General features: G+C 37.3%; 3 protein-coding genes, 1 long non-coding RNA gene and 1 other non-coding gene across 8 annotated transcripts; 2 read left to right on the top strand and 3 right to left on the bottom strand.

Moving 5' to 3' along the window:
* Positions 1 to 1,896: 1,896 nt before the first annotated feature.
* On the top strand, positions 1,897 to 10,372 carry LOC140793035 (uncharacterized). 3 transcript variants are annotated; one of them, XR_012109867.1, is made up of 7 exons: positions 1,897 to 2,153; positions 4,935 to 4,977; positions 5,089 to 5,213; positions 7,837 to 8,444; positions 8,534 to 8,803; positions 9,654 to 9,775; positions 10,021 to 10,372. It is a non-coding gene; the product is annotated as an uncharacterized lncRNA (long non-coding RNA). The 3 variants fall into 3 exon arrangements; XR_012109869.1 differs by having other exon boundaries at positions 1,954 to 2,153; positions 8,359 to 8,444; XR_012109868.1 differs by having other exon boundaries at positions 1,954 to 2,153; positions 8,359 to 8,460.
* LOC140793033 (potassium channel AKT2) lies at positions 2,931 to 9,477 on the bottom strand. The gene is made up of 11 exons (XM_073144363.1): positions 9,015 to 9,477; positions 8,548 to 8,766; positions 7,197 to 7,355; positions 7,047 to 7,104; positions 6,406 to 6,723; positions 5,782 to 6,021; positions 5,397 to 5,714; positions 5,104 to 5,289; positions 4,101 to 4,176; positions 3,450 to 4,025; positions 2,931 to 3,255 (listed from the first exon to the last, which is right to left on the bottom strand). Exons 1-11 carry the CDS (start codon positions 9,224 to 9,226, stop codon positions 3,098 to 3,100), a joined length of 2,520 nt encoding a protein of 839 aa, XP_073000464.1. The 5' UTR covers positions 9,227 to 9,477; the 3' UTR covers positions 2,931 to 3,097.
* Positions 10,373 to 10,576: 204 nt separating the features above from the next.
* TRNAR-UCU (transfer RNA arginine (anticodon UCU)) lies at positions 10,577 to 10,649 on the bottom strand. Its single transcript has one exon. It is a non-coding gene; the product is annotated as a tRNA-Arg (tRNA).
* Positions 10,650 to 13,937: 3,288 nt separating this feature from the next.
* Positions 13,938 to 15,754, top strand: LOC140793034 (uncharacterized). 2 transcript variants are annotated; one of them, XM_073144366.1, is made up of 3 exons: positions 13,944 to 14,190; positions 14,254 to 14,806; positions 14,926 to 15,754. In XM_073144366.1, exons 2-3 carry the CDS (start codon positions 14,417 to 14,419, stop codon positions 15,538 to 15,540), a joined length of 1,005 nt encoding a protein of 334 aa, XP_073000467.1. In that variant the 5' UTR covers positions 13,944 to 14,190; positions 14,254 to 14,416; the 3' UTR covers positions 15,541 to 15,754. The 2 variants fall into 2 exon arrangements, with proteins under 2 accessions (XP_073000465.1, XP_073000467.1); XM_073144364.1 differs by having other exon boundaries at positions 13,938 to 14,806.
* A 1,460-nt stretch (positions 15,755 to 17,214) lies between these two features.
* Positions 17,215 to 21,968, bottom strand: LOC140792351 (serine hydroxymethyltransferase 7-like). Its single transcript, XM_073143302.1, has 4 exons — positions 20,686 to 21,968; positions 19,151 to 19,556; positions 17,758 to 17,859; positions 17,215 to 17,643 (listed from the first exon to the last, which is right to left on the bottom strand). The coding sequence occupies exons 1-4, from the start codon at positions 21,745 to 21,747 to the stop codon at positions 17,420 to 17,422; spliced, it is 1,794 nt and encodes a 597-aa protein (XP_072999403.1). The 5' UTR covers positions 21,748 to 21,968; the 3' UTR covers positions 17,215 to 17,419.
* Between the last annotated feature and the right edge of the window lie 2,040 nt (positions 21,969 to 24,008).

Below are 24,008 nucleotides of genomic sequence, written 5' to 3'. Positions count from 1 at the left end.
TTAAAAATATAAAATTTTAAAAAGATAAAAAAATAATTAAGGAGAGAAGGTGAGTTTTGATTTTCTTAGATCTTCTTAGTTATAATTTTATAAATAATTAAAATTTTAAGTAAAAAATTTAATGGACAAAAAATGAAATGAGAATTTAAAAAAAAATTAATAATTAAGGGGGTAAAATGTCAGAAAATATAGACAAAAAATGAAATGCTTTTAATATTTTTAAATAAAAAAAGCATCACATCAAATCACGCTGAACTCGTTAATTATTTATTCATCACGTAAAAATATTTAAATCAAACACCGTACTTAAAATAAATGAATGCTAGCTTTAATTCCTCAGAAGATGCGATCTGAAAAGCCTGATGCTTTTCCGTATCCTCACATCATACCAACTGTACTACATACAACAATAAATACTTTGTATAAATATTTTTTGCACTTCAACACCGTGTCTTTTCGATTTAAACCTTCTACTTTTTAATATTTATAAATCGAGCTATAATTTTATCAAATAATAGTTTTAGCGTAGGACATTAGTATAATTATGTTTCTAAGATAATTAAAATGCCCTTACTTATTTTATACTCGTCTTTCTTTAAAAAGCAAGAGAAAGCGGGCAAAGTAGAGTAAAATGTTCTTATTTTCTTTTCTTTTTCTCTTTTTAGGGTACCAATAAGATAAGATATATATATATATATATTTTTTTTTAATGAGATAATTTGTATTATTTAAAGTTTCTAAACAACCACAACAAATTCTGGACTCAGAGTTTAAAATAACATTATTTTGGGTCTTCTAAATATTCCATAGTACAACAATAAAAGAAATGAAGCATGATATTTATGAAAACATAAAAGAGACGTCCATTTATCCAATCAGCATTAAAAATTTAAATCTTAATTTTTTTTAATAATTTATTAGCCTGAAGAGTAGATTTAGATTTGGGTTGACAAATGGCCAAACCTCTCTAGATACAGAGACACTTAGATTTCATCAAATATTTAGCTACCTAGTCTATACTTTAAGTTATATGTGTCATTGCTCCGAACTAAACACTTTAGAGTTGGAGTTGAATCCATGACCTCCTTAGTCGTAGTCATAAAAATCTCACAATTTGACCAAATAGTAAGAACAAAATTACAGCACTTACCAAAAAAAAAAAAAAAAAAAAAAAAAAACGACACACTCTCCTCTACTATTGGTTATGAATGGTAATAATTTTATCCGGAAAAGGTGGAGAATGAAATAAATGAATGCCAGAATGGTAACAATTTCATGTGGAAAAAGGAGGCAAATCAATGCCTCCCGGGTCCACCATTTCTACTCTAATCTGTCATCTTGGACCATTCATTTGATTTGATCAACGGTTAGGATGGAAGAGTCAGTCGCCTTTAGAGGCGGTTGTGTGAATATTGCTATAGTTGGCTTTAATTAATTAATTAATTAATTATATTGTTACCACTAAACTTGTTACGAGTCTGTTATAAAAACCTTTGTCGTATTGCCGAGCGAAAGTATAATAAATAAAAACAAAATAAACAATCAAACTAATTTTCAATTTTAGGAATTAGGTCAATTTTATAAAAGATATTTTGTAATTATTTTTAAGATAATAATTTTATTTTAGAAATAATAATTATTTTTGTTTATTTTTATTTTAAAATAAAAGTGTAATAATTATTTTTAATATGATATACAGAAAAAAGAAGAGAAACATATATTTTATTTTTTATGAAATTAGGTTAGTGTGTGCGGTAAAAAATATAATTCTAACGAGTAATATAAATATTTTAGAATGTGATAACTATTATTTAGGAATAAGAATGGTACTAAAGTTGGTGTTTATAATTATTACAAAGAAAATTATTTAGTAATTTGGTAATTTGAAGGTGCGGTAGTTTAGAGAAGCAATTTTGTTTCTACGATCTACGAGGTCTTTGCTGACTTTTTTTTAGGAAAGTTTAGTTAAATTGTTTAATAAATATATGAGGAAATAAGGAATGGTTAGTGACTTAGTGATCGTGTGATCGGTGTCTAGTAGAATCTCTGGGTTTTATTCTTCAAATATGTTGATCCCATCCGCTATTCGGGAAGTGGACGTGATGCTCGTAGTTGATCTCGGGGAATCAAAGATATCCACTTCGTTCGTAGAGGTCAGTGATCAGCCTAAACCTAATTTTCTTTCAAATATTTGTTTTTGTTCTCTCTCTCTCTCTCTCTCTCTCTCTCTCTCTCTTGTTGCTACTATTTTTTCTTTTCTCTCTTTCAGAGTTCTATTAGTTGATTCAATCCATCCTGCAACATCTTTGCCCTTCACTATATTGTACCAATCTTGAATTTTTATTTTCTAAAACGGTGTTAAACTGGTAGTTTGGTTTATTGTTGAGAGGGGAGTTTGCTTCTGAAGTTGGTATGTGAGTTTGATCACCTTTTGAGAGACGAGATAGCATTCTTTAGGGTAGTAGTTAGTATTTGATATTTTATGGTGCTGTAAAGTTGAAATTCGCAAAACAAAGAAAAAAGAAGAAGGAATTTTTAGGTCCGTATCATCCTATAAAAGCCGTTCTTTTGGTTGTCGATTTTGCCCTTCAGTATTTGAGACCCAATTTGATGGTGGAATGACTAAGATATTCTTGTTATTTTCTGAGATAAATTTCATTGGGAGATTGAAAAGTGGGTACGATATGTGGTTTATACTGAATTCTTAAGAGGCATTTGACAACATTCTTGGTTTTTCTTTTTATCTCTTTAGAAGACTAAACAATCATTCAGAGTATTTCAAGATGCTTGTTATTGTGGGTGACTACTAACTCGGTAGGTAACATCAAGTCGTAGATTAGTTGCATTTCGAGAGCACATAAAATCCCGCCATCTGTTAGAAGAATGAGGTGAAATTTGGAGGAAGAGAAGCCGTCAGATAGAAAGCAGCATAGGAAAATATGGCTTCATATACCAGGGTTTAGACATGTACACTGTATTCTTGTTTATCAATTCATAACTCAACTATTGTGTGTTACCATAACTGCACGCAAAATTACGCTCTAGGAAGTATAGGGCCCTCTAAAAATTTGAGTGCCTTGATAAAAGAAAACGTCACTTAGAATACATAGCCACAAGACATATTGACTTTCAGAAGTTCGTCTTCGGTGACTACGAACAGTTTATCATTATCTCTAATAACTTCAATGGAATCAATCTCTGCTCCTTCTTCATTTGTAATAATTGTGTAATTTGTATCAACTCTGAATTTCTCTCCTGTCAATAAATGAATTATCAGTGTGCTTAGCGAATTCTTCGACCAACAAATAATTCAATAGTTCTATACCGATGATTTCATCAAATGAACTTATATTCAGGGCCATAACTGAGCTAATATGATTTTATTCATGGAATTGAATCAATTGGTTCTTACGATTTGCATGATATGTAAGAAAAGAAAGTATGCATACCTATAATGCCTTTTAGTTCTTCCATTGTGTTTGGCAAGCTTATAAGCTTCCCAGCTTCTGAGCAAGGATTTCTCAGCAGTGGGTGGCCCCTGTACAAGCTAACCCTTGGATGAAATCCATCTCTTGTGCTTGGTGTCCTCATATGACATTTTTCCCCAATTGGTCTTGTTTTCTTAAGTTCCTTGGGTATTTCTAGTATTGATATTGGATATCCTACTTCCCTCTTTTGTATCAATTCCTGTAAATCTTCTTGTGTCATCTTTGTTGTTTTCCACACATTGAGATTTACCTTTTCTATGCTTGCTCCATTCAGGAGCAAAAATTGTACCATTTCTACATGATCTTCAGCCAAGGCTACTTGCAGAGATGTTAATCCTTCATGGTCCTCTGAATCTATGTCTAAACCATATTTTAGAAGCTCCTTTAATGTTGTAAGATCATTCCGTTTTGCTGCAAGACAAAGGAGATCGCCCCTGACATGGGGATTGGACATGGAAGCGAAGTGGAATAAGATGCTGAAAATTTTATGATGCTTTGCAGTGATGGCTAGCCATAATGCAGTGTTGCCATAAATATCTGTAATCATTTGGTTGAAGTCAGAATTATGAGAGATTTACTAAAGCTAACAAAGTTTGCATGTGAGTTACTTACCTTTTATATTTACATTGCAAGCGTGCCTGAGTAGAACCAAAACACAGTCCTTATATCCCTTTGATGCTGCTATGTGCTACAATATCAGAGGCCGCAAATTGGTAGTTAGAACTTAGAAGTTGCAACAAGAAGGATCTAAGATTACTGTAATATAATGGAAATAATTGTGACCAAGAATTTTTCTTTATATCTAGAAGTTTCCACCTTATGCACACCAAGAGAATCAGAAGAAGAGGATCAAGATGTTATTCAGTATTCAGATACATGTATGTGCATATATAAGCAGGCATGCAGCCATGCACAAACACCATATGTATGTATGTATGTATGTATGTATGTATGTTCATTCTTTTCTTCTGAATCTATTGACCTTTCAATTTCACACCTACTTACTCCCCTCTACTATCACCTTATACTTACAAACTATGCTTGTAATGAAAGAATACCATTCTCTTCTCCACTCTCATTTGTATACTTCCCTTGACCCACAGATATAGATATGAATTCAGTTCCGAAGCATCACTTGTATGATATAAGTAGTCTTGAATTATTGCTATTATACTTTCATAAAATGAGGTTCTTAATTACATTTAAGCATGCAACAGCTTCAATTGTCTCCACAAATATAAGTTTGCACATATGCTACAACTCATGATATGTTTCACAGCTACACACATTGATGTACATTATCATTGAAAGCACAACTGTGATAAATCAATTATATTTCTGAGTTTGATGCTTTATGAATGATTGAAATGGGTAGGGCCATTTGGCCTATTTGGCAAAGAATTGATGTGTTCAGATAATTTTAATCTGCAAATTTGTATTATGCAGGTACACTTTTAAGTTTCCCTCTGCACAATCAGTTGAGGAACTTGTGAGTTCAACAGGAAGTAGTGATAGCATGCCTTTTTGTGTGATATATAGAAGCATCAAAATTGTAAGTTAATTGTAAGTTTGATAATACATAGTAGCATGTGTGTCTCAGGGATGAAAATCATACCAGTGGCGTTCTTCCCTTGGAATCACCAATGTTGGGATCCATCCCCAATTTGAGAAGATCTTCAAGGAAGCTACTATTACCTGTAGCTGTTACAGTAAGGAGATTACATGGTATGTTGGTATCATCATATTCGCCATTCTCTCCTAGTAAATCTTCAACTTTGATATCATTAAATTCAATTTGATGCTGCAAATATGTCAAATAATCACAAGAAGAAATCATCGTGTTAAAAATTGTAAAGAATTGAAGCAAATGATTGTGGGAGAGAACCTTAAATACTTCATAATCATTACCTTAAGGAAGTTCCTGATAATTAAGATACTGTCCTCTTGTTTCATTTGCATGGCTTCTCTAAGGGTACTCCGCTTTAGCCTAAGAAGCTGGGATAACGTTCTTGTCCTGAATGTTAAGCTTTGTGGCCTCCCAGAAAGAGCACCAACTTCTCCAAATATATCTCCTCTAGTTAAGGTTCCTACCACTTGTTCTCCCTCATCTTTAGGATATATGATCTGAACTTCACCTGTGACCACAATATAGACATCATCTGGTGCTTCATTTTGCAGTATGACATCTTCCCCAGGTGGTATATACTCGGGTTTCATTGTTGTTGCCTATTAAAACATCTTGGGGATCAGTATACAGTTTTCCTTTCTTTATTAGATCAAAGAACACTCTTACCAGAAGCAGAAGCACCTCCCTCGAGACACCGTTGAAGAGATAGACCTCCTTAACAGTTGGTAGGAAGAGGTGCTCGTAGATGCTTTTGCATATAGACTTGGGCAGTTGGTCCATCAATTGTTGCTGGTTCAAAATCTCTGTTCTGAATCTAAGGCACATATATGCTAGTATCTTCTGCTTCAGCTGCGGAGGTAGATGATTTCTGCTTGCAAAATTTGACGCAGCCCTTATGCTGTTCCTCTGCAGTATGATAGGTATCCTCAAATCAAGAAACTTAATCATATTTCAAAGAGCTGTGACATGCTTTTCAGCCTACTGCTTCCCTACCTCTACAACAAAACTTGATCCAGAAACCTAAAGACGTGTTAATTTACTTCTTATTCTCTGTTGTTTTATGCCAATGTTGCAGTTAATATGCTGTAACTGTCCTTTTCAAATTTTTGTAATTCATAGTTGAGGCTTGAAGCATTTCAATTCTTATTACAACTACTATCACAGAAATGGTTAATGCATGTGAGAGAAAATATATATATATATATATATATATATATATAGAGAGAGAGAGAGAGAGAGAGAGAGAGAGAGAGAGAGAGAGAGAGAGAGAGAGAGAGAGGCTATTCTTACAAATTCCATTGTGCGCCGTGTTCCTTCAACAACCAAATTTGTCATATTCCCAATTAAGTAGGCGGTTAGGCCTAGGTTAAAGAGCATGTAAAATATGTTAAAGATCATCTCTCCTGTATTTTCAGCATGGAGATCACCATAACCAACAGTGGTCATCGTAGTAATAGACCAATAAATGGAGGTGATATAACGGATCCACAGACTAGCTTCACGGAAGTTTGAGATAACTGCACCAATCCATGTCTTTCCCTGATGTGGGTAACGATCGGCCAGCAAGTAGTAGAGGCATCCAGCACAATGCACCAGGAAAAGGGTAACCTGCACCAGTAATATTTCATTGCCTTTATGGACTTCTTACTATATATCTTTTAAGTGAAGATAGTTACATTATCTGGATTTGCTGTTTGCCAAAGCTGTAATTGACTATACATGGGATGGCGGCAACATTAGGCTGCAGATTGTGGATGTCAACTTCTTTTTTGTGATCTAAATAGATGGTTAACTTATGCATAGTTACGTCTGAGTTGTTACTTTTACTTTTAATTTTTTATTTTATTTTTACAATTTTTGAACAGCTTGAAAGTGTTAAATTTAGTGGGCACATTCTGTTTTGAAATTAAGAAAATGGAATTTCTACTCACTGCCAAGAGTCTAGCACATCTTATCAAGAAATAGCTGAACCTGATATCTTTCTCTAGCCTGCAAGGATAGGACAACCAGCATGATCAGAACTTTACAAACCGAGGGATAGAAGAATGCCCTGTTACAATTTACAAAGGAAGTACTGTTACCTTGTGAAGAACTGCTTGACCTTCCTTAGACGCCAAAGTCTTAATATGCCCAATATGCTGTATGAGACTCCTTCCTTGACCTCTCCTGTGATTAAGTATCCCAGACCTTCAAATGGTATTGTTGAGGCGACATCCATGATGAACCATGTCGAAAGATACCTGAAAATGCCAATTAGATAGAAAAATCAGGTTCGTCGTATAACAAGTAGTAAGAGATCCTTATAGTAGAAATCTGTTTACTACCACTTGTGTTGCTTTGCTTCTTGGCTTAACCAGGTCAGATCATTGGTATCAACATCCTTACATTGCTATGTGATATATTATTATATCATGGGGAAAATACATGAAAATGCTATTATGAACTATCATTTTTTGGACACTTGAAAGAAGTATATACCACCTATATACCGTATGAAGTTATTCACTTATTGTCTCAAATTATTGGATAAAACCACGAAGGAATTTATTTCTTTTGAGCTACAAAATGTTAGTTAACTCTGAAATTTTTTGCCACCTTTGTGAACCACTTCTTGAAGGGTTACAAGGGAAAATCTACAATCATTCATCTTGTTTAAGAAAGTAATTAAAAAGATGTGAAACTCTGACATCTGTATGGTGGTTTGTCTTATTTATGCCTTAGGTCCCTGAGGGGTGAGGAAAACTCCAGCAGAACACCATGAGCGGCTGACCTGCATGTGGGCCATCACTTGGCTCACAACCTCATATGTCTTAGTCTGCAATGGCCCATTTACTTAGTGGTTGAGACCCAACATAATTGTGTAGAGCTTGTTATTGCCACGTTTCATATTGTTGACAAAGTTTCCTTAGTCTCTTCATCCATAATTACAAGGAAGGCTGGTTACAGTTCTGTATTTATTGCTCGCATAAATTCTGTTGTCACCTGTGATGGCGATTCGATGGTTCTTGATTTAGTTTGTAAATCTCTGCACAGTGCACTCTTAGGAAAAGCTCATGCTTATGACACAGATTAGAGATGTTGAGCAAGCTTGCATTCAAGATACTTAATAGTTACTACTGATCCTTCCAACCAAGAAAAGCAATCCATCTATTGAAAGTATTAATTTTTATTAGGAAGATATGTGTCTGGCTTCCAGGTGATGGTTTGACATTTCATCACAATGATTGTTCATTGTATTGATAGATTAAAGGTACTAGTTCTTCATTCTACTGATGATCATTGGTTGGACACATGACAAGACAGCTGAATTCTAGTTATTCAGATGGAGGGTGAGGCGCTTGAAAGGTTCCTCTAGTCTCTTTTATGTCACTTGCCATGCTAACATGAAATAAATTACTGACAGAAGAATAGCTTACAGCTGGAGAAATATACCTGATGGCAATCTTCTTCTGATCCTGAACAAGGAGTTGTGTCCTTGAATCAATATAAGCCACGAAAAATGTCAAGATTATGTCGATGGCAAAAAATATATCAACAATGTCGTCAGCGATGCAGAGTCCTCCCTTCGGAGAAGAGTTCATGAACGCAATCTCAAAAGGGTAAACCCATGCAGAGTAGGCTACAAGGATCACCATGAATGTCTCCCAACACCTGAAGGATCAAAGCTTTGTAACAGAAACTATGACAGGTAATTTACCTTTCCTTTTGGACCTTTATTGTAGCTGACTAAAATTGTCTTATTCTAATATCAAGTGTTTATGTTCTAGTTCTTTCTAAATTTTGTTGTTACTACCTAGAGAGCAAGTTGTACTACATCCAGTAAATTATAGTGAAGACTTACATGCTTGCCTAGCTATTAACTTTTGAGCAAAAAAAGCATACATATAAGTTGTTTGCACCTGTATCTCGAATCCATGGGTGAGATAATTTTCCCGTGGGTTTCCATCTGAGTCTGGTTGTAGCCGGATATGCCCAAAGGAGGGAGTACCATCTTCGAGAGCTTGCGAAGATTTAAGGATGTTGACTCATCGTCTTCATGGTAGGATCTTTCGTTGGCATGCTTCTCACAATCACATGCTCCATTGGTGCTCTTAAATTTTCGACCCAGCATCTTTACCTTCAAGCTCAGAGATCAGTTAATCTCAGCTCTTCTCTTGAGTTCATGAACTGCATTGGATCTTCGTTAAGGGAACAGCAGCCCACATAATAATGGAGGGTGGGCAACACTAGAGGTGGTCCTGAAAGAGACCCAACATTACAATTTCTGGACAAGCCATTTATTTGCAGTAAATGATAATTGATTGCTGATGGAGAATAAGTTCTATGTGGTAGATTTTATGGGTGAATTCATGTGGCTATTCTAGTTCTTCCACTATATTGATGTTACATTTTATATGCTTTTTCTTTTTTCTATTAGAAGCCCAAGTGAATTTCTCAGATGTTTATCTTATCCATGCTTCTCCCCACTGATTTTGATATCTAGTGGTTGTAATTGTTATACTTGTGTGACTCACTGTAGAAATATTCTTTGCAAATAGACAGCAAAAATGGTGGACCCATGGTGACTTTTCTCATATGATGCCCAATATTTAGCTCATTGGAAGAGTCAGGAATTCATCCACATCAAAAAGACAACGTATTTTCGCACAGAGAGAATCAGGTGAGCTTCCAACTTGGAGCACTTGTTTATCAAGCTGCATTCTACCCAATGTATAGTAACTTTGCCCACTTTTTTTTAATATTTTTATAACAGGCATAACATTGTAATTTTAGTAGACATTATCATTCAGTGTGACTCGATCGAAACTCCTGCTCCTTTACGTTTAAGAGGTTGTGAGTTCAAAGTCCTGGAAACAATCTTTCTCAGAAATAAGAGTATGACCTGCATATATTTTTCTTTGCCAGATTTCGTCGAACATGTGAGGCGAAAAGTTTCTGCATCTCTCTCTCTCTCTCTTTATAAGGTGGAGAACATCTCAGCATCAAAGCGGGCAACCCCTGTTGGTAGTGGAGAGTGATGTGCTTGTGAAGAGTCTTTGCTGTCATTCTAATTGAATGAAGCGTGTCATTCTCATGAAGAAATAATTCATTCTCGAAAGCAACCTTGATAATTGCTACAGGGATGTGTCGGTCTAAAATTTGCAATAATCGCAGTTGAATTCATCAACCTCCCTAATTCTCATGTTAGATTCCTCTGGATTATTTGGATCCTTTGTATCAAAAAATTAATAATAATAGTTTCAATTTTGTCTCTCAAGTGCTTGTTTGTAAGGAATAACTACTGATATGTGTGGAAGCTAATCACAATTAAGACCTTTTTCTCTTAAAAGGTTTTGTAGAAATAAATGTTATCGAAAAATAAAATAAAAGGAGAAAGAAAAGAGTTCGTGAAATGATGAAATGAGAAAGAAGAAGCTGCTAAAACTCTTTTGGAGGGATAGAAAAATAATAATATCGTGCACACGCCCGGTGGGACTCGAACCCACAATCGCCTGATTAGAAGTCAGACGCCTTATCCATTAGGCCACGGGCGCTTATATTAATAAAGTTGTCCCAATATTGTTATATCAAATAGTATGGATCTACTTAGGGCTATCAAAATAAAGCAGCCGGCTTGAGCTCGACTTGAGGTCGGCTCAATAATACTCGATCAAGCTCGGCTCAAAAATAGGCTGAGCCGAGCTTGATCATTAAAGCTAGGCTCGAAATTAATTTCGTGCCAAGCTTGATCCCGAGCCGGCTCGATAAGGTTCAAATATATATATATATACATATATATATATGAGTAATATCAAACTAATATGAACTATCAGATCAAAACTCTTTCACCCATTCAAAATTTTAACCATTATTTTCTGACACAATTATCTTTATTATTTGTAATTAATATTTTGGTTGCTTGTAGTTTTTTGACATAATTATCTTTATTACTTGTAATTTATATTTTGGTTGCTCGTAGTTTTCTAACCCATTTATCTTTATTATTTGTAATTTATATTTTGGTAATATTTATATCTTTATAGTTGAATTAGGTTTTATTTCAAGCTTGATTCAAGCCTAAATTAATTCAAGTTTGCTCAGGCTTGAAAATGGTTTGAAATTGATAAGGTTCGAAATTGCTAATTGAGCAGCTCGTTTAAGCTGCTCAAAATTGGCTCGAGTTCAAAATTGGCTCGGATTGAAATTATTTCAATTCAAGCTTGATCACAAAGACAGGTTCGAAATTAATATCAATCCAAACTTGATTAGAGCCGGACTCAATCAAGCTCAGCTCGTTTACACCGCCTATATGTATGTATGTGTGTGACTCGAGGTGAGAGAGATCAATTTGAGTTAGTTCTCGATCCGAAACAACCCTAAAATTAAAAGCACAAATTATTTTATTTTATTTATTTAATAAAGAAAGTGTGCTCTAGATGAATTATCGAAGCTTATTTTGAGATTTGGAGAAGCTTTGCTATGTACTTATACCATTGGACACCTCAAATAAGAATCCCATATAATTAATTACATAAAGATAACCTACGTCTTGCTACAAACATTCATCACTTGCTATTCTTCCTTGCTACCAAGACCTAATAAAGAAAAATAACTCATAATCACAGGAGTAATTGCCCTTAAAAAGATTACACACACACACACACACACACACACACACACACACACACACACACACACACACACACACACACACATATATATATATATATATATATATATATATATATATATAAACACCTCACATGTATTCATGGATTGCTTTTATTTGTTTTGCTTCTCTTGCCAAGTACCAAAAAGGGATGCACTTAGACAAGTACTCAAACAAATACAACATATGGGTCCCTATACCAGCTAAGGTAAGGTCAAGTTGCCCTCCCTTTTCCCCCCAATTTGAACTTTTGAACAGCCACATTAACAGGGAAAAAAAGAAGAGGAAAAAGGGAAGACTAAAGAAGAAACCACAACTTAATGTTTAAGAAAATATTAATGGTTAATTACACATTGACGAACCCACTTTTGATTATAGAAAACATCAAACGATCATCTTATCATTAACTTTTCTTTTAATTTTTTTTAAAAAAATAAAATAGTTCGTAGCGAGTCTAAAATAAATCATGAGATATGTGATATGAAAGCGTTTATAATGTATTAGTTCAGGGGAGGTGTATTTATTACATCAAAAACTTTCTCTCCCACACCACAATAGAACACATAATGATGAATAAAAAAACTTGAAGGGGAGTAAAAAAAAAAAAAAGAGGAAGAATAAAAAAGCTACAAACTTTGCAGAGGTGATTTATTCTTTACAGCTTAGCCTCCATGAAAAAGAGGTCCTTAGATACCAACAGTGTTACAGTTCAATAGAAGCACAATTAGGGAGAAGAGGGCATTAGCCATCATGCCATGTCCATAAAGATTAAAGCCAATCAAGGGCATTGCAGCCTTGTTCCAGGATTCATAAATAAGACAACCATCTTGGAATCCTCGTACCACTCCTAATTAGTAGCCATAGAGTGCCCCCTCAATGCCACAATTATTGCTAATTGCTTACTGGAATACATAGCTATTATATGTGATTATGATGAGACAAAGTGTAACCCTTTGTGTGTGTGTGTCTCTTTCTCTCACTCTCTCAATTTGCCATGAATGCTAGAAGAACTCATGTATATATGCTTCCTAAGATGTCATTAGAGATATCTTACCTTAGTTAACATGTTCAATCTCATGCACATATAAGAATAGAGATCAGACTAATCTCTCTAGTAGGTTATGCTGATCTTAATTTACTAGGGCAAGTACATCGTCGTAAAATTGTGAGCGTAATATAAGGTTTAAAGTTCAGAGTTTCTGCTTATCGCTAAAAATTAAATAATAATAACCAAATCCATGTTTATTTTATGAGTTTTAAAAAATCTACCACCTTGTCTCTTCTACTTTCAAATGTGTTAAAGAAAAAGGATTTGTAAAGAGCTAAAACCAAATTGTATACTCTTTGAACAATTTTCTTAAGAACAATTGTAAAAAAGAGAGAGAGAAGAATGTGTCCCAATTAGCATGAGGAATCTGTCAATGACTTCGTCAAAGATGGAACAAGGGTCCCATCATTGGATTACTTCTAGTTGAATAAAGTAGCATTATCTACCTTATTATATACATCTAACACAAATATATACTCCCACTATTTTAGAATATAATTTAAGCTATCTATGCCAATAACATTGTGACTTGGGGCCTTTGCTTTACTCCTTCTTCTCCTTCTCCAATGACATCTAAAAAATAGAAAGACCAACATGCTCTTTAAATTCTCCCAAGCATCCCATTCCCCAAAAACCCACGAGCACCCCAAACCAACCTCCATTGGTTAGAGGATTTGCCTCTCTCTTAATTTATCTTGTTCCACCTTGGAGAGAGTTCAACCTCAAAAGACTAGTGCAGAAGAAACCCATCATTCCTTTGGTTGGGAAGGAGTGAAACCCAAGTTGGACAAATCTCTTGAAGGGCTTAATCATCTATTAGACATTTGTCCTCTCCCCAGAAAAAAAGAAAAGAAAAAAAGAGAGCTTAATCTCAGATTCAATGGAGATATAGAAGTAGAAGAAGTAGGACATCAAGAGGGAGGATAAAGGGGGGGGAGGGGGGGGTTTGATTGAGGTTCCCACCCATTTAAAGGACGTGTGATACCTACCACTAGAGGAGTATGAGATGGATTTAGATATGGCAACAGTAGACAGCACTCAAATCTAGTAGGGCCCTTTTCCAGTTCTTCTTCCTCCTGGGTCCCCCAGTTTGGGGAAAAGGAAAAAAAAAAGAGAGGAAAATTTGGAAACAAATCTAATCAAACTTGAGTTGAACTAGATTCTGGGTTCTTCCCTTCCACATAAATAGATTCAACACCTAGAAGAATTAAAAAGGCAACAAGAAGCGGCCTCAAACCAAGAACACTACCTAGGAGCAGAGGCAGAGGCAGCATCCTTCCCTTTCTTCTCTCACTTGTCTTTTTTGAGAGAGAGAGAGAGAGAGAGAGAGAGAGAGAGAGAGAGAGAGAGAGAGAGAGCAATGAATGGAACTCATGAGGTTGGTATTCCAAACTCCATGACTTAGCTCTTCTTTCTGGCACTAAACAATGCAACATGGCAGATTCCCAATCATCCTTCTCCCTCCACAAGAGACACCCATCATTGCCCCTCAAACTCCCTCTTTCAAACTTGGGGAGCTGAGCTGCTCAACCCATCCACCTCCATAAATCACCCACCAACATCGTCTCCTTCTCTTACTCCTCCTACTACTACTACTCCTATCCATGCACAAGCGGCCAACCTCCAGTCTTTCTCTGATGAAGCCGTCTACCACCTCCATCAATAGCTTCTACTCCTTCCTCACCCATGGCGTCGACGACCTCGACCGAGCCTTTTCGTCGAACACCTTCATGTCGCTCCAATTCCTGCAGAGGGCCGTCGCCCTCCTCCGCGCCCTCCACTCCCAGCTCACCCACCTCGTCAACAAGCTCCACCTCCCCGTCGGGGAGAAGTGGCTAGACGAGTACATGGACGAAAGCTCGCGCCTTTGGGACGCGTGTCACGCGATCAAGCTCGCCATCTCTGGGATGGAGAATTACTGCTCCGCGGGGACCGGCATGGTCTCCGCCGTCGACGAATGGCGCCGCAACCCGAATCCCCACTCTACTCGCCAGGTTCTCAATTGGATCTTACTCCTTTGACGTTGAAAATGATCCTCTACCTCAAAAGGTGCTAACTTTATCCTTCTTCTTCTTCTTCTTCTTCTTCTTCTTCTTCTTCTCCTCTGTCTCAGGTGATGCGGGCGATCGCCGCGTCGCGAAGAGAAGCCATGGCGCTAGAGGAGGAGAACAGGGTGCTGGTGGAGACGAGGATCGAACCGCTGTCGCTGCGGTTCGACGATAGATCACCGATGGAGTCCAAACTCCACGGTTTCAACGGATTCAGGGGAGTCCTCTACGCATTGAGGAATGCGAGCTCCTTCCTCCTCATGATCCTGGTATGGGGATCAGTCTCTTGCTGGTCAGCATTGAGCTGCAACGAAGCCATGGACGCCTCCTCTGCCTCGCTCTTCTTCGGCTCCGGCTTCATGGTCTCGATGGCGCGGCTACAACAGAGGGTGGTGGCGGAGATGGAGGCGGTCGACGGCCGGCCGGGAATTATGATGTACGAATTCCGGCGCGCGAAGGCGGCGGCGGAGGAGTTGAAGGAAGAGCTAGACAGAGTTGTGGGCATGGGGTGCGAGTCCGAGGGGATGGGAGGGTGTTTGAGGGAGAGGGTGGAGGTTTTGAAAGGGTGGTTTGGGACGTTGAGGTCGGGGACAGAGAATCTTGTGGGTCAGCTGGATGATTTCTTCGATGAGATTGTGGAAGGGAGGAAGAAGCTCTCAGACTTGTGCAGTCACAGGTGATGGTGGTGGGATTGGATATAGATATAGTTGAAGAAGAGCAAGCTATGTGTTAGTTACTCTCTGTTTGTTTTCTTTTGTTTTGTTTTGTTTTGTTTTTGTTTTTGTTTTTGTTTTTGTTTTGTTTCTCTCTGTGTCATTCTAGTAGCAGTAATTGTTGTTAAGGTTTCATTTCATACAATTTAAGTTTATGAAAGAGTAGAAAGTGATTTAAGTAGTGTGGGCAATATACAGATGTAGTCACATTTGAAAGATGACATCTTTGTGATTCAATTAACAAGACATCAGTGGGAGAAAGAAAAGAGAGAAAGCTTTTGTTCTAGCACTCAGCAAGATCCAAAGGAGCTGTGGAAATGGGAGCATCTTGTGATTGAAGAAAGGAAAGGGAGAGGAAAAATAATGAAAGGAAGGAAAGAGAAGAACCTTTTCTTCTTCTCTCTTTCATCCATCCATCCATCCATCCATCTATCTTTTCTCCTATACTTTGCACTACTTTCTGGTGATGGGTTTCTTTCCTACTTCCCATCATTAATGATTCCATTAGAGCAAGAGCAAGGGTAGGGAAAGGATTTGGGAGATTCCTAATATTTTCGAAATTGAGAAAAAAAGAAGAGATTATTATGGGAACAATAGAGAGACACTGCACCTGTGGAAGCTTTTGTCTGATTCGAGTCATGTCCAGTGAACAAGATGGTTGCAATGATGAAAAAGCCTTCTGGAATGCCAGCCGTAAACTCTGCTGTCGCTGCCGCACCTAAAGGAAAAGGACGCTGTCCTTCCCTTCTATTGCATGCCGCAGTCTTGTCTCAGCCAAAAAAATAAAATAAATAAATAAAGAGTAATTAGTCTAAATATAAAAGTGAGCCAAAAAAGAAGAAGAAGAAGAAGAAAATGATATCTAATGGCATTAAATATAAATAATAATTTGCTTGAGGACTGAGCAGCTAACGTAGCTCGCCATATTGGAAACCAATTTTTGCTCGAGATCTATTTTAACCTTGTTGCTGTACTGGAGCGTTTAAAGCTTGCCAAGTGTAAGTCAGCTGCTTTAGCAGTTGTTAAAAAATTAAGAAAAGATAAAAGAACTTATCCCAAGTAAATAGATATGGAAGAATATTTGGACTACCTGGAGTTCAAAATATTCTCTCTCAGCAAAAGAGAAATTTCCAAATGGCTTCAGAAATTACAGTATCTGAAACATTCCAATCTGTTGCCAGAGAAATGAATCAAGTGAGAGCATACTCCTGACATTTTTCAAAGACACTGATCATAATGTGACAGAAATAAGAATTTCCTTTCAGGGCCATTCGCGAGAAATCTATGTTGCACGTAACCAATTCCCAGAGGCATGCATACTGTGCAAATAGACAAAAACAAAAGGCCCGGTGATGATTCGGTGGATCGACAGTAACAGGATAGCAGCACATATTGCATAATAATACATATCATGGAATATACACAAATAGAATTACAAAGAGATCAGGTTGCTACCTCACCAGTTTAAAACTAAACCTCGGCAGCTCCAAAATGTATAAAACATCACATATATATCAGGGAAAGAGACTTAAAGCTCATTAAACCAGAGCAATTTCACTCACAAAATTGCGGCAATACTCTAATACGAAGGGAAAAGAACGAACTGCCTCCTGCAAAGGGTTTAGGCTTAATACAGTAATCTGAAGTCAAGCGATGGTCTATATCTGACCATCTGGATCGAACTTTCATTGTCAAAATGAAATTGATATATACCAATCTTCTCAATTATAGATTATAAATTTACAGCATCGGAAATTCACAGGTTAAGAGGAAACAATGCAACTTGGCATGTTCCTAAATATAAAATGCAGATGCATTTTTATGATATTGGAACATCTTCGGCCACTCATACGTCAAATCCTGGCATGGCGAACTGTGAAGCAAATGATTCGACTTGATTTCGGAGCTCAATTAAATCCCTGTTGTTCTGAAGACCCTTTAGAAATTCTTTCTGTAACTTCCCATGTTCCTTCAAAACATTACTTGCAATTTGTGCAGCCCTAACGAGGAACTCTGCAATCATCTCAAAGTCTCCCTCTAAACAACCTCTAGTGGTCATTGCAGGAGTACCTGCAGAAACAAGAACCAGGAAAGAATAAGATACTAGAGTGCTATATTTATTTCCCTATACAGCAATCCATTGATAGTACTTAAATAATTTGGCTAATAATTACTACAACTAACCAATCCTCACTCCTCCAGGAGAAATTGAACCATTATCACCATATATTGGGGTTTTATTCAGTGAAACATGGCATGCCTCACAAACCTTCTCAAAGTTTTTTCCTGTCCGAAATGAGACCGTTAGTACATGCTTAGTGAGGAAACAACAATAACAGAACAAAACATCTATCAGCATTAATCAATTATCACCAAAATGCACCTAAGTTGATAATTAAGAAATCTATGATTGAAATTCTTCAATAGAGGTCCACTTTATGCAGATAGCATATGCCTACATTTAAGCATATTTTTATGCTCTACTGCAACATTTAACTAAAAACCATATGCCAAATTATGCATACATTTAAGCATATTTTTAGGCTCTACTGCAACATATAACTGAATACCATATGTCGAAGCCTTCTTAAAGTAAAAGACCTTTTTCTCTTTTCCTACTTTTTCTTTCTTTTTCTGTTAACAGGGAGTGTGTGCTAATATCAATTTAAGAAACACTATTTCTACCTAGGAAACAAATTCTATACTCTCCCAATATTATAAACTACAGTGCTTTGAGTTCTATGAAGTTTTCAATCAGGATATGGAACCTGGCAGCTTCAGACTGTGGAACACTGGTAAAGTAGTAAGAATTTGTAGGTAAAGTAACAATAGATCTTCCATTTTTGTTGTTGAGGCTGAGGAAGACACATCATCATGGAGAAGGAGCCACCGTCTAGTGAGAAATATATTGTTTTAACTCACATTTCTAGTAATCATGCAAATGTGAAATTAGGAATGTACATATAGATCACTTTTATTGAGTACTCATATAGGTGGAAATTTTAAGCCAAAAAGGCACATTTTACTGCTACATATTAATATATTGTTTCAGGAATTAATTTAATATTTAGATGTCGAAAATATGTACTTACACACATGTGATAAAGAATTATATTTTAACCCTGTAATCCCTTACTGAAGCAAGAAAGTTGCATAAATAAACTTTGATAAAAGCTTGTTTGACCAGCATATATAATTATTCTAGAGATAGAGCTGAAAAAAATGCATTTGGTTACTATTTATGAACAAGAAACCCTTTAATTCACAGATAGGGGGCCTTATCATTCAACCAATTGGGGCTTAAAGTTTACCTTTCATAGCAAATCATACTTGTATCCCATTAGATTCATATTAACAAAGACCATAGAATATCAAGGTCCATTTACATTAAGGAACTGTAATAAGCATAATATGCATAGTAGTGCAAAAGAGCATTAGGGTTAGGAGCAATTAACAGAACAAATATATATTATTCACAGACACCACTGTCAAGCAAGTCTATCGATACAAAGGGTGTACAATATTCATTTAAAAAGGTAAAAAGGAACAACCATAAAACAGTATAAAGAACTTTCACCTGTCAACCCAAAAGTTCTCAAGTCCCAAAGTAACAAATGGTTATCTGTACCACCAGTGACTAATCTGCATTTTCTTCTTAGCAGAGCAGATGCTAAAGCTTGAGCATTTCTTTTAACCTGTTGGATATATGCCTTGTATTCCGGTGTTGCTACCTGCTTTAAAGCTATTGCCAAAGCAGCAATATGATTATTGTGGGGTCCTCCTTGCATTGAAGGGAAAACAGCAAAATTTATCCTGTCCTCGAAATCATAGTGATCACTCTCTTCTGCTTGACAAAAAGACATTACACGCTTCCTTACATTTTTCCCTTTCCTAAAAAATATTATACCACCCCTGGGACCCCGTAGGCTCTTATGAGTAGTTGAAGTAACAATATCACAATAATCAAAGGGACTACGACACTCCTGCATGAGCAACAACCAAATAACTAGTTAGTTTCTTCTATGCAGCACCAGGAATCACTGCTATTCAGTTAAAAAGCAAACCAGAAATAAGAAATTTAAAAATAGACAGTCAAGATAATGTCCGTAAAAGTGCGTAATTTAGCCACCAGCAAAGAGATCTTCAAAAGCTGATAGCAAATCCTAACTAGTATTTTAAATATCATTAGTTTCAATTCAACAGCAGAATTAGTTTGAGGTCAGAATGCAGTACTTATAAGAGCTAATAATTTCAGATGAAAAAGTTCTTAAAGTTGTTCATTTTGAAGATGTCAATTATTTGGGCTAGATGATTTCTATTCTTGATCTTGCACCTTGACATATTTGAATGCAAATAGAAAAGGAAAAAAATAGGTTTGGCTCCTTGCATCAAACAAGGGGAATATCCAGAAAATTAAATAAAAAATGTTTCAGTGTCAAATAAGTAGAACAATCATGTTTGACTATACAAGATGTCGAAAAGTTGTGAAAATAGTACATGAGATGGTACTGGCACTTACTTTATTAGATGATCTAAAAGGACAATCTCATTGTTATTACAAGTTCAGACAAACATTAGATCTAAACTTTGTTGCGACGCTCTATACATTTACTTAATGAAATGAAATGGTATACAAAGTTGATTTATATGAGTCTTACATTACACTCTTGTCTTAAATTCTAAATGCTAACATATTCTTCTGTCCTCACCAAGGAAAACCATCCTAAGATTTGATTGGTGAAACGCCGCCACTAACAACATGTATCCAAACATGTTAGGCAGTAGACAAAATGAATAACATCAATCAAATAACTAACTGCCCGACTGGCCTGTTTAAGCCCACTCAAAACAAATAATAATTAACAATTCCAAGTTCAAATTGTCATTATGGAAGAGAATTTTTACTCTAATATTATTTGCATCATTAATAAAGAAATCATGGTTCTTTAAATCCTTTATTCGATTCAATTTCATCAGATTTTCATAAATCACATTACTAAGAGAAAATTCTATACTAAAGTCAGAAAAATCAACAACCATACCAGCTTCACATAAAACAACTAAATTCAATAAAAGGCTTCCAAAAAGACATGTACAACCTAATTCACAAACCTTTGCAGCAACAAGCCCACTTATGTGAGCCATGTCACACATCAACACCGCCCCACACTTATCGGCAATCTTCCTGACCCTGGCATAGTCCCATTCTCTCGGATAGGAGCTCCCCCCACAAATTAGTATTTTTGGGTGGAAATCCATGGCTCTTTCCTCAAGCTTGTCATAATCAATATAGCCTGTAACTGGATTCACCTTATACGACAAGCTCTCAAAGAATATTGATGCACCCGATATCTTCTTCCCACTTGGCGTATAATAGCCATGGCTAACGTGACCACCCGATGGTGAGTCCAAACCCATGATCCGATCTTTCGGCAGCAACAGTCCTGTGTACACTGCAAAATTAGCAGACGTACACGAATAGGGCTGCACATTGACACCCCAGCTCTCAGGATCAAGGCCGAATGCCGCAAGGGCACGATCACCACAGAGCCGCTCAATCTGATCAATATACTGGTTTCCGCCATAGTAACGGGCACCCGGCAATCCCTCGGAGTACTTGTTGGTGAGGTGGCTGCCAAGGGCATCTAGAACTGCACGGCACACAAAGTTTTCAGATGCAATGAGCTCGATTCCCCGGACCTGGCGCTGCTTCTCCTTCTCCATGATCTCGAAGACGTCAGGGTCGGCGACGGAAAGCGGGAGATTGCCCCAGGAACGGACGGAGGCCCTCCGAGATTCGAAGTCAGGCTCCAAGGCGGCTCTTTTAGGAGGGTGGAGGGAAGAGGCGGAAGAGCACGAGGAGGTCGATCCTCCCCGCCGCTGCCGCTTCAAGCACATCGTGTATCCCAGGATACTGATCGATTCCTCGGGTTTCCCGTCATCAGAGTCATCAGAGGCAGCGGAGGCATCGCCGGCGGCGGTAGAGGCGGCGCGGTGGATCTCGGATTGCTGGTCGAGGAGGGGTAAGGGGATGGGGCGAGACCCGAGGCTGGGGTCGCGGAGGCTGGGGTCAATCTGGAGGGAGATGGAATCGTCGGCGATCGGAGCGCGCGGGCCGGCAGCGTGGGACTGGAGCCCTAGGGATAGATCAGACTCAGGACGAGAAATATCCATGGGGGAAGAAGAAGACCAACCTAAATCCTAGCAACAATAGCGAAGAAGACAACAACGATTGGCGGAGAATGAGGCAGAAGAAGAGGAGCAGAAGGGAGAGAACTCCATTACTGGCGGTGGAGAAAGGGGGAGAGGCGAACGAACCCCCTAACCCTAGAATTAGGGTCAAACGGGGAGAAGACAAGAAAGGGAACGTGGTACGCGTAGAGGAGGCGTGTGGGTACGGGAAGAAGCCCGGCTGGGATTCGCAGGCGATAGTACGGGCAAGGAATAGTTACCGGGATCAACCGGTTACGAAATACCGGCGGCTAAATGGACGGTTCGCAGTTAGGTTTACCTGTTAGGGGGCCAATAAGGCGGCTCAACAACGGGTTATCGGATTCGGATCCTCAATGCCATTTTGCCTACCAATTGCTCCCCAACTCCATGTTGATTTGACTTGTCTATAATAGGCAAAATAACAAATGAAAAGTAATTCAAAGCCCTAACAACTCAAGATATAAGCATAATGCCCAATAATATAGGGGGGAGATTGGAGGGTAATATCCCTTTAAACAAAAGCCTTGTGACCCGGGAAATATACTCATACAATAAATAAGATATTGTATTACACTCAGACTGATACACAAGATCAGCAGATCATTTAGCCATAGTAGGAAGACCTGTACAAAGGGAATTGACGTTGAGTGACACCATAATAACATCCACTGACCCAAGTACGCACATCCCTGTAATACCATACCATAATAGAGAGTGAATAAGAGAACAACACTTATGTTAAGAAGAGGAAGAAAAACATATTACGTCCAACCACCTGAGAATTATTAGGAGGGAGGAAGACAAATTTTTGAACCGTGCTAAAACAATGGGGAAGAAATAATAAAAACTCCCAAATATAATGAACACACAAGATTAACCCTGACGAGGGAGGCAACTAAGCTCAACAACCCCTTCTTGCCTCCCTTTTCCAACACTAGCTAAAAACTAGCAACCAATATAGAGAGAGAGAGAGAGAAAGAGAGAGAGAGAGAGAGAGAGAGAGAGAGAGAGAGAGAGAGAGAGAGAGAGAGAGAGAGAGAGAGAGAGAGGAGCCCTAAAGTTGCCCTAAACAACTTTCACATCTTGTCAAGCTGACAAGCGACGCTAAGGATGATCAAGACTAAAATGGGTGAAGTGGAAGGGGTTGAGGAGAGGAGAGAAGGGATAATTGATTAGGGGTTTGAGGGGTGCTGCACTAGAACCCTTCGCCGAAAATCATGAAGCACACACAATCTAAAAAAGGAGGAGATAAAAAAGAGAAAAAATGGAGAATAAAAATGGAAGAAGAGAGAACCTTGCAAAGAGAAGGAAGACCTCTCCCTTTCTCCCAGCGAAAGATGATCGAAAACGATGGCATCTGAAGAAGACGTTATTGGGTTGGGAATTTCACCTCATGTGAGGGTGTGACCACCCACTTAAGTGAAAATGAAAATTAAAAAAAAAGCTAGAATTTTTTTTTATCCTATTTAATAAGAGAGATTAAAGAAAACTAAGAACTTGAAATCCAATCTCAAAGAAGAAGGTGAAGATCTTGGTCAATTCATTCTCTAGAAAAAGAAAGTGAATCTTGTTAAATCTATAATTGTTCTCATTCTCTTATTAGTTATTTTGCTTTAATTATAATCCAAGAAAATGATCATTGAAGTTTGTGATCCTCTAGCTTTGTCGAGAGAAGAATTTTGTAAGCCCATTATTATTAATTATAGTGGAATATTTGAGGTGGAGTCAAGTCCCATAATTTTTACCTCACATCGGAGGGTTTCTATGTAAATTAATTGTCTTTGATCGTGGCTTATTTATTTACTTTTAATTATAGTTAGCTCAATCTATATACACAAAAAAAAAATATATATATATATATATATATTAATTTGAAACTATTTTGGAGAGAGAGAAGACCATACACACAAGACCCTTGGCACGTAGATATCTGGCTTTGACTTTGGAAATATTTATTCCAGCTATGTCGTTCATGCATATATTGACGGTCGGATTATAACGTACAAGAATAAATTTGGTCAACTCTTTATGAAACGCAACTTTAAGCTTCTTTTGTTCTTTTTTTTTTTTTCTATAGAAACAAGAAACATCATGTTGACAATGACAAGTATTTGATTACTTATATTTGTAACTTGTAACAGTGAAGTTTTCGTCAGATCCCACTCATTTGTCCATTCGTTTGTCGTGAATCACATAATTCATTTCTCGAAAATTTAAAAAGT

Source organism: Typha latifolia, chromosome 7 (assembly GCF_019914945.1).
Source record: "Typha latifolia isolate L0001 chromosome 7, TyphaL0001v2, whole genome shotgun sequence".
NCBI classification, from domain to species: domain Eukaryota; kingdom Viridiplantae; phylum Streptophyta; class Magnoliopsida; order Poales; family Typhaceae; genus Typha; species Typha latifolia.
Note: the sequence above shows the minus strand (reverse complement) of the source record. Positions and strands in the feature narration are given on the sequence as shown.

Excerpts from the sequence above, each read along its gene's own strand:
- LOC140793033 (XM_073144363.1), bottom strand. The coding sequence starts at position 9,226 with ATGCTGGGTCGAAAATTTAAGAGCACCAATGGAGCATGTGATTGTGAG. Across the intron at positions 4,026-4,100 it reads TTGCAATGTAAATATAAAAG|ATATTTATGGCAACACTGCA; the intron begins GTAAGTAACTCA and ends AAATGATTACAG. Across the intron at positions 3,256-3,449 it reads AGAACTAAAAGGCATTATAG|GAGAGAAATTCAGAGTTGAT; the intron begins GTATGCATACTT and ends ATTTATTGACAG.
- LOC140793034 (XM_073144364.1), top strand. The coding sequence starts at position 14,417 with ATGCACAAGCGGCCAACCTCCAGTCTTTCTCTGATGAAGCCGTCTACC. Across the intron at positions 14,807-14,925 it reads ATCCCCACTCTACTCGCCAG|GTGATGCGGGCGATCGCCGC; the intron begins GTTCTCAATTGG and ends CCTCTGTCTCAG.
- LOC140792351 (XM_073143302.1), bottom strand. The coding sequence starts at position 21,747 with ATGGATATTTCTCGTCCTGAGTCTGATCTATCCCTAGGGCTCCAGTCC. Across the intron at positions 19,557-20,685 it reads GTGGGCTTGTTGCTGCAAAG|GAGTGTCGTAGTCCCTTTGA; the intron begins GTTTGTGAATTA and ends TTGCTCATGCAG. Across the intron at positions 17,860-19,150 it reads GAGAACTTTTGGGTTGACAG|GAAAAAACTTTGAGAAGGTT; the intron begins GTGAAAGTTCTT and ends CATTTCGGACAG.